Source organism: Hordeum vulgare, chromosome 2H (assembly GCF_904849725.1).
Source record: "Hordeum vulgare subsp. vulgare chromosome 2H, MorexV3_pseudomolecules_assembly, whole genome shotgun sequence".
In the NCBI taxonomy this organism is placed as follows: domain Eukaryota; kingdom Viridiplantae; phylum Streptophyta; class Magnoliopsida; order Poales; family Poaceae; genus Hordeum; species Hordeum vulgare.
In genome coordinates, this window is record NC_058519.1 from 23,663,211 (window position 1) to 23,671,856 (window position 8,646).

The following is an 8,646-nucleotide window of genomic DNA, read 5'->3' on the forward strand; positions in this document are numbered from 1 at the left end:
CAGGGATGCAGACACCGATGCTAGACCACCCGTAGGCTTGCTTTGTGTCCACGAATCCGCCACCACCCCCTCGAGACATGGATGTCTTTTCCCACATAATTTCATATCGTGGCGCTAGTCCTCGCTTATACAAAACCCGAGAATCACCTATCTGGATCAAAAGGGGACATTGATTCGAGCAAGGTGACGCTAAGTGTAATATTTTGGTTGTCGGAAAAAGGTCCCTCCACAATTCGTCTGCACATGCTCTATCAAGTCTTACTTGGACATTATGGTCACCCACCTGTCCATTATTATAGGTATAAGGAATACCAGTAAAACCCAAGTCCTCCAACTCATAAAAGAGCAAGCAATCTCTGAATGCTGACATTTGTGTTTCCGAACGCAAGTTGTTGGATAAGTGTTCGTGCTGCCACATCGCCTCATTGTAATCCCCACAATTTAGCCATGGATCCTGCGATACAGCACGCAGTCGGGTAAGATGAACACACATAGTATGTCTATTCTCCACTCTTGGCTCACCATACACAAAAGTACACCTCCACGAACTAGACACTCCACCATCCTGAATGTGAACATCGATGTATCGACAACATGAATCAAGTACTGTCACAATCAAAGATTTCACTATGAACTACATAGAGATCAAAATGAGTGAATCTACATTTTAAATATGTCATCCATATGTAGTCTGTAGTGAAATCTCTAAAAAAAAATATTTAAAAATGGAGTACCACATTTTTTGTATTTATGATATACAAGGCTTAGTGCTAATAAAAATTTCTTTCCTTAGTTGTGGCAATAACCAAACACACCTAACTTATTTAAACTTGTCTAAATTTAGGTGTGACAAAGTGTGGCTTGAAGCCAAACAACCCCTAAGTTAGCCATGTAGGCCCCATATTAGGTTGACATATTAGAGCAGCATCAATGTGTTGTCATGTGTGTGGGTGGGTGTGGTGGGGAGGGGGATAGGCAGGGGTTAAAAACATCCAAAGAGCATCCTTTATCTAACAATAATTAAGAAAAATAATAGTCGGTACAATGAAAATACATCAAGGCACAAAATGGCGAGATTTTTCTTAAAGCTACAACAAAAACATATTGGATGTCTTCTTACTTCGATCACACGCCATCCGTTGGAGATTGAAAATTGTATTGAACCGACGCTAAGGGAAAGGGAGACTTGCAAACACCCATGCTAAACCAGGCTTTGAAGATAACAATAACCACTCACCTCTAAGAACAAGATATAGTATTCATTGAAAGAACATTTGTATGTGGCATCACCCCATGCACCCATGTTTGCAATCTTTCACCACCGGTCTAGAGGGGTGAAGAAGTCGATCCATGCATTCCACATAATAAATCGAAAGAAGGGGTCGAAATCACCACCAAAGAGCCACCCCACCAGGTCGTTTGATTGGTACACCCAGCCAACTGCCAAGATCCAAAGAAAGCCAACAGATGCGGCAACACGTACCGTTGCAGCACTACGTTGCAGCCGGATCAAACATCGTTAATGTAAGTAGAGGTCAGAGGGATCTAACACACCATCGCCATCACTACCTCGTCGATATCGTGAGGGAAACAAAAATTAAAAAAACATTGACCTATAAGAACTAAAAAAGACATAGGGGGAGGGGACCCCTAAACCCCTAATCCTCTTGTTGCCGATGAGGTTGCCGAACGGGTGAGAAGAGGGGTCCGGGGTGGCTGTGCGAAGGAGAGCTTGAGTGGCGGATCGTAGAGTCACCACCTCAACCCCAAAGATGCTACTAGTATATAAGATATCTACCTCTTGGGCCCTTGCAGGAGACCAATAGCAAATTCTGCAGGAACCGAGGGGCGAGGCCGAAAGAAGTCTCGGCGGGGCAGAAAAGGAAATCTCCCGGGCAGCGAAAGAAATGGGGATGAAATCCAAGGCCAAGCTGTACAAGGACAGGGCGGCAAGCAACGGAGACGGCGGCGGCGGCGGTGGAGGTGGCGGACAAGCCCCGCCGCTTGCGCCGTCGCCCTCCCTCGACCCCGCGGCGCTCTCCACCTCGCCGCTCCCGTTTCAGCCGCCGCGGCTGACCCCCAACGTCAGGTGCACGGTGAGTTTCTTGCTTCCTCTCCCTCCCGTTGTCTCCTGGGTGAACGGCGATGGTTCGTTTCGCCGGAATCTCGTTCGTTCGGCGCGATCCGGTGGTTCGTCCGGGTGTGACCTCGGCTTCCTTCTTGCTCCGCTTTCGGGCATTTCAGTTCGTGTCTTCGTGGGGAGCCTTTCTTGGCTGGCTGTAGGATCGGGTCTTGTCGTAGTTTAACTGTTACTATTATTTTCTTGGCTAAGTTCTTCGAATTGCTGCAATTGTTCGACAGAAGGATTGCTTGCGTACTTCCGAGCCCTTACGTAGTACCCGAGTTCTTTTGTGAAGAGGAAGAAGAGGGCGGGGTTGTCCAATTCGTTGGGGGCGTATAGCTATTCTGAAATTGCGTTCCTTTGATTGCTGCGAGTTCTTGGTCCAATCTTGTTGTGGCTTGGAAACTGAAAGCTGTTGGATTTCCCTTTAGTTGTCCGGACCGGGAGTTCTGGGCTTCACTGCACTTTTTTACACTGTTCTCTGCATTTGTGCTTCAACGGTTCTTCTTCTTCTTCTTACAATGCCATGCCATTTTCTAGTATGAAGGAGATGATGACGATGATTGGCCCGAAGACGATGGAACGGATTTGGAGGCGGTGCAAGAGGATGAGGTCAAAATCTGTGTTCCTTTGCTGCTACTTCTTAGTTCAATTCCATGACTTGGTGACTTGAGTTCTTTGTCCAGTTGTTCTGAACACAGAGAAGGATGCCTCGTCAGTCATCAGAGTGTTGGGATTGATTTTCTAATTGTAGATTGCATTAGTTGGAGTCTGAATCTGTTCTTGTGGTGGTTACTACACTTTTGTTTTTGGTAATTATGGGCCTTATTTTTGCTGGAAAGTATCCTTTACAACTATATGTCTGCAATTTTTTAGGACGAATTACCAGATGATGAGAAATTCTACATTCCGTTGTTCATGAGCGATCAAAAGAAGAACCTCCCGCGTGATCTTTTTCGGCATGACTCGGTGCCGCTCGACAAAAATGAATATTTCTCTCTGCGGAAAAACTGGAATCAGCTGCTGGACGGCAAGAGAACATACCTCCGACCACCGGGGGACCGCCGTGTTCTCAGTGCCAGTGGTGTTTTCCGGCGGCCGTTAGCTCGTCCATGGACATTAGAATTCCAGGTGAGAAAATTATAGCTCCTCTGTTCACAACAATGCAGTGAATAAAATTTCACTAGATTTTCAAGAGTTAGATATTGAAACATTTCCAGTGAGCTTCTTCACTGTACCAGTTATTCCTTGTCGGAGAGTAACATTGTTATCTTGAAATTTGTCAGTTTAACATGCTAATTATATTAGCATTCCCATTGTTTGAGTGTTTGTTACATGTAACCTTGAAATGTTCAAACTGCAATCACTCCCCTAGAGGACTATGGTCTGATACTATCTGGGGAAGACATCAACTTCTTATTTGAATCCTTTGATGTTAATTTCCATAGATATTATTCTGCAATTACAAGTGGAAACTGGAACATACTCTTGATTAGGTCATTATGTGTCTTAACAAATGATGTGAGTTAGGGTACATGAGAAGTTCTTATGTGACTTAAAATAAGTTTTAATTCTGCACATTATGATAGATGATCCTTATCTAATGTAACATTTCCCCATGAAGGTTCCCCATGAAGGCCTCATGCCATTTTCCTCCCAAATAAGTGGATGATTGATGTGTGAAAACCATAAAAAAAATTCTTACTCTTACAATTTTGCCCCTTGTGCTTCAGCATTACTTATTCAAATCCATTATTAATTCTGATGAATCTACTAAATAGTTAGTGCCTGTTTTGTGATACTTATTTGTTCTATGGCAGGAACCACTCTTGGATTTGGTTCAGGATTATCCAGATAATGACAATGTCCAGGAAATTATCAAGGTAAGTTTGCATGACACTACAGGAGCCTTCTCATTATTTAAGTGTTTTATGGTAATGTGCAAAACTAGTTTTGTGCAGATTCTTTGTCAGCGCTATGTGCACTTGAGACGAACTCGCGGAGATGGCAGCTGTTTCTACAGAGCTTTCCTTTTCTCCTACTTGGTAACCATCTAAGCTAGTAGGTTTTTTATGCTGTTGCTTTTTTTATTTTGCATCGAAGTTAGATATGACTATGCTTGTAAACAGGAAAATCTTGGACAAATGCAAGATAGTCAAGCTGAAGTTACTCGTCTAATGGAACATGTGGCAGTGTCCAGAGAGAATTTCTGTCGTCTGAAATGGGACAAAGCATACTTCTTAAATCCTGAAGAATACTTTTCAAGTGTTGCTTCTGTATGTATTCTCACCATGCTACTCTTGCTTTTTTACTATAGTACACATCTTTGTTTACTGTTCCTAGTGTGAAATATATGCAGTGAGATAGATTTTGCATTATTATATATCGAAAGAACAGTACAAAGTTCCGACAAATAGAAACTCCTTGGTCTTAGCGAATTCTGAAATATGCCCCCTAATTAAGCAGGAACGGGCGTATGAGAGTGAAAAGAGAGAAAAACCTATCGGCGCTCAAGGAGCTGCCATACATGTAAAATTTAAGGGAAGACTGGGAAAGTTCTCGAAATGTTTATTTTCTACTATCCAGATTACTTAATCTTCAGGATATATAGTATGTATGATATCTAAGAGTATAGAGGAGACATGTTTATCAAGTTCAAGTAGTTTTGGCGCATGTAGCATAGAGGAGCTATAGCTGCTATATAAACAGTGGATATAGCAGTTACGCTATTAGCTCTGATCATGGAAATTATTCTATAGTGCAGCATTTCATGCTGTAAAAGCTACAACAGGCTATTTATAAAATTTTAAATATGATTAAATGACATGGTGGAGAGTACTGGTCCACTGGACCACACCAACTTAAGAGCTCCTTAATAATACTATAGTCTGTCATCATATTCCACTTGACTGAAAACTCCACTTTTCATTCTTGCTACAGTATGGATGCTGTTCAGCTCAGGCATTCACTATAAAAATAGTGGAGCATTAGGAGCAGTCGGCATGATATTTTGCTGAGATGTTTGTTTGTTGCACCATTATATATGGATGCTGTATGCAGTATGCTAAACGAACATGAATGCTGTATATAGTATGGATGCTGTATGCAGTATGCTAAACGAATATGAACGCTGTATATAGTATGCTGTATGCAGTATGCATGCTGCAGTCGCCATATGGATGCTGTATGCAGTATGCTAAATGAATATGGTTTTTTCTGCATAATATAGTTTAAATTATATAATTAACCAGTTGGCTGCATGCTATTTCAGGAGTTGAATCATTTGGTCAATTCTGTTGCAAATGGGTATGAGCTTTGAATTTGATGTATTGTAGTGATTTTCTTTGATAGGACATGGCATTAAGTTTCAAGATCCTTTGCTTCTTTGTAGTTACGTTTGGGATTAAAAATAATTTCTTTTACCATTTGCAGTCTTAGTTCTGACGAGCTGTACAAGAGAAGTCGACAGGAGATCATGCCACTCAGGAGTAAGGATACTACATGCTTGCCAAAATGTTTTGTCTGTCCACTTCTTCTCTCTTGTTTAACACTTTTTTTCCAGTTATTTCTTTTCTTAGGTTGCTGGCAGAGACTGAGATCCGTACGCGAATAGATGATTACAAACCATTTTTCCGTGGAAAGATGAATGTCAATCAGGTTATAATTTCTTACCCCTAGTACTTTTCTCGAATAGTCAACTAGTACTATCAAGGTTGAGAATTTTCTCTGCATAAACATGTAAAATCCCGGAAACAATTATCTCTGTGAACTGTAATAAGATAATCATGACCAAAATAAGTTAACCAATACTGAATTTGCCATTTACATACTGAGCACACTGGTGCACATATTGTGGTTTTGTAACAGTATTGCTGGAAGGAGGTGCGTCCCCTGAATGTTAAAGCATCGCCGCTAGCAATGAGGGCTCTAACATATGCACTTGGCATCCCGCTGCGACTCGAAACTCTAGTCGGAGGCTTGACGGCTGGAGGTTTGCAAGTAAAGCGCTTTGATTTCTTCCCTCGATCAGAATCAGGGAAGGGTGCATTCCGTATAGTTCAAAGCTATTGGTCGTCAACCACAACCCCTGAACCACTGGAGCTGGGAAGTGGCAACCTGTTATCATCTGATGGCACACCTTTGCTGACCTTGCTGTATATGCCTGACAACTGTGACATTTTGTATCGCAAGTGAACAAATGGTGCAAGTATTGCTAAACATACACGTCACAGCAGCATGGCTTGTACGCCAAGGAGTCTATCACGGTGGTTATAGGATCTAGTTTAACCTTTCATAATCTTGTATTTGGTTGTAACTAGATTAGCTCTATCTCTACTTGCCTTGATCTCCAAGATGTAACTTAAACCATGTATGCGCTATCCAGGGTTCGGCGCCCCTACCTATAACATGCAACACGTCCCCTCACATTGAGGTAAGACGTTTTCCGCCATCGCACATGGTATACAAAGCCCTTCCTCCTCCTAGCATCTAGCTTCCTGATCGCCATTAGTGCCATAGCCATGTCTTTCTCCGGATCTTTCCAATAGCCAGATCACGGAGAAACTTACCCGCACCAAGTACGTCATGTGGCGCGCACAGATCGTGCCACAGATGAGAGGCGCCGGCGTCTTCAAATACGCTGAGGGAACCTCGCCGGAGCTGGCCAAAACCCTTGTCTCCACAAATAAAGATGGGAAGGCCACATCTACGCCCAACCCTCTCCACCCAATCTGGGTCAGGGAGGATCAGCAGGTTCTCGGGTACCTGCTCAACAACCTCTTCAAACAGGTGCTTGTGCAGGTGACCGCGATCACCACCGCGGGCGTGCTCTGCGCGGCTTTGGCGGGCATGTTCTCGTCCCAGTCGCTCAGCCGTGTGAACAACATTCACACGGCCCTCATCAGCGCACAGAAGGGGACCCAATCCGTCGCCACCTTCTTCACCTACATGCGCGGGCTCGCGGACGAACTCTTCGCAGTCGGCAAGCCGCTTCCAGACAATGAACCCGTCTCCTACATCCTCCACGGCCTGGACATGGACTACCAGTCCCTGATCTCCGCCCTCGACGCTCGTGTCACGCCAGTCATGCTTGATGAGCTCTTCTCCATGATGAGCAACTTCGACCAGCACGTGGCACTCTTCAACAACTCAGGCGGGTTCAAGTCTTCTGCGAACGCCGCGTACCGTGGCCGTGGCGGCTCTTCTTCCCGTCAGCGCGGACCCCCTCGTAACAAGGGCAAGTCTTCGGACGACGGCTCCAACGGCAACTCCAACTCCCGCAGTGGTCGGTCCCCCTCCACCAATAATCGGGGCCGGCGCGGTGGTTCCAGCCGATCGCATCCGGATGCCTCTCGTTGCCAGATCTGTGGTAAACCTGGGCACATGGCCAAAGATTGTTGGTACCGCTATGACGAGGATGACGACTCCTCCCAAGACGAGGACAAAGTTGTTGTTGCTGCGGATGGCTCCTACGGGATCGACACCAACTGGTATGTCGACATGGTGCCACCAAGCACATCACCAATGAAATTGAAAAGATGACCATGAAGGAAAAGTATAGCGGCAAGGATCAAATCCACACCATCAATGGTGAAGGTATGAGGATCAACCACATAGGTCATTCGATTTTTAATACCCGCAAAATTCATCTTTGAAAAATCTTGCATGTTCCCTGTGCCAACAAAAATCTTCTTTCCGTTCATAGAATAGCCCTTGATAACCATGTGTTTCTCGAGTTTCATCCTTTTTCTTTTTGATCAAGGATCAGGCAACGAAGAAAATTCTCTATTGAGGTAGATGTGTTTGAGGGCTTTACCCGTTGATCCCGGAGCGTAGAAGATTCAGTAAAAAAGTTTGTGGTGTTGTCAAACTCTCGTCTCAACACGATGGCACGATCTATTAGGACATGCTTCTTTTTCTTTGGTTAATACTTCGCTTAGGATGACCCCGCATGTTGGTGAGCGCAATGTTGAAACTATTTGTGATTCTTGTCAGTGAGCAAAAAGTCATCAATTACCCTATCATGTCTCTACCAGTGTTTCCACCAAACCTTTGCAATTAATATTCTCTGATGTTTGGGGCCGTGCTCCTAGTTCTGTTGGTAGACACACTTACTATGTAAGTTTTATTGATGACTATAGAAAGTTCATATGTATCTACCTTCTCAAAAGAACGTCCGATGTTTTTCAAGTCTTCAAAAATTTCCAAGCACTTGTTGAAAGGAAATTCGACAACAAGATCCTTGCTATCCAATCCGATTGGGGAGGGGAATATGAAAAATTAAATTCCTTCTTCCAAACCTTGGGTATCTCCCATCATGTGTCATGTTCTCATGCTCACGAACAAAATGGTTCAGCTGAATGCAAACATAGGCACATAGTCGAGGTTGGTATATCCCTCCTCGCTCATGCATCCATGCCACTAAAATTCTGGGATGAAGTGTTTCTCACTGCCGTTCATATCATTAATATGCTCCCTAGTCGTGTCATAAATAATGAAACTCCGGTAGAATGTCTTCTCCACAC

The 8,646-nt window shown here is 43.9% G+C and overlaps 1 protein-coding gene across 1 annotated transcript; it reads left to right on the forward strand.

Annotated features, from left to right (window-relative positions):
• Positions 1–1,898: 1,898 nt before the first annotated feature.
• On the forward strand, positions 1,899–6,572 carry LOC123424556 (OVARIAN TUMOR DOMAIN-containing deubiquitinating enzyme 1-like). Its single transcript, XM_045108187.1, has 10 exons — positions 1,899–2,096; positions 2,663–2,734; positions 2,999–3,253; positions 3,943–4,005; positions 4,084–4,167; positions 4,252–4,398; positions 5,394–5,428; positions 5,555–5,610; positions 5,685–5,779; positions 5,990–6,572. The coding sequence occupies exons 1-10, from the start codon at positions 1,908–1,910 to the stop codon at positions 6,314–6,316; spliced, it is 1,323 nt and encodes a 440-aa protein (XP_044964122.1). The 5' UTR covers positions 1,899–1,907; the 3' UTR covers positions 6,317–6,572.
• The last annotated feature ends 2,074 nt before the right edge of the window (positions 6,573–8,646 follow it).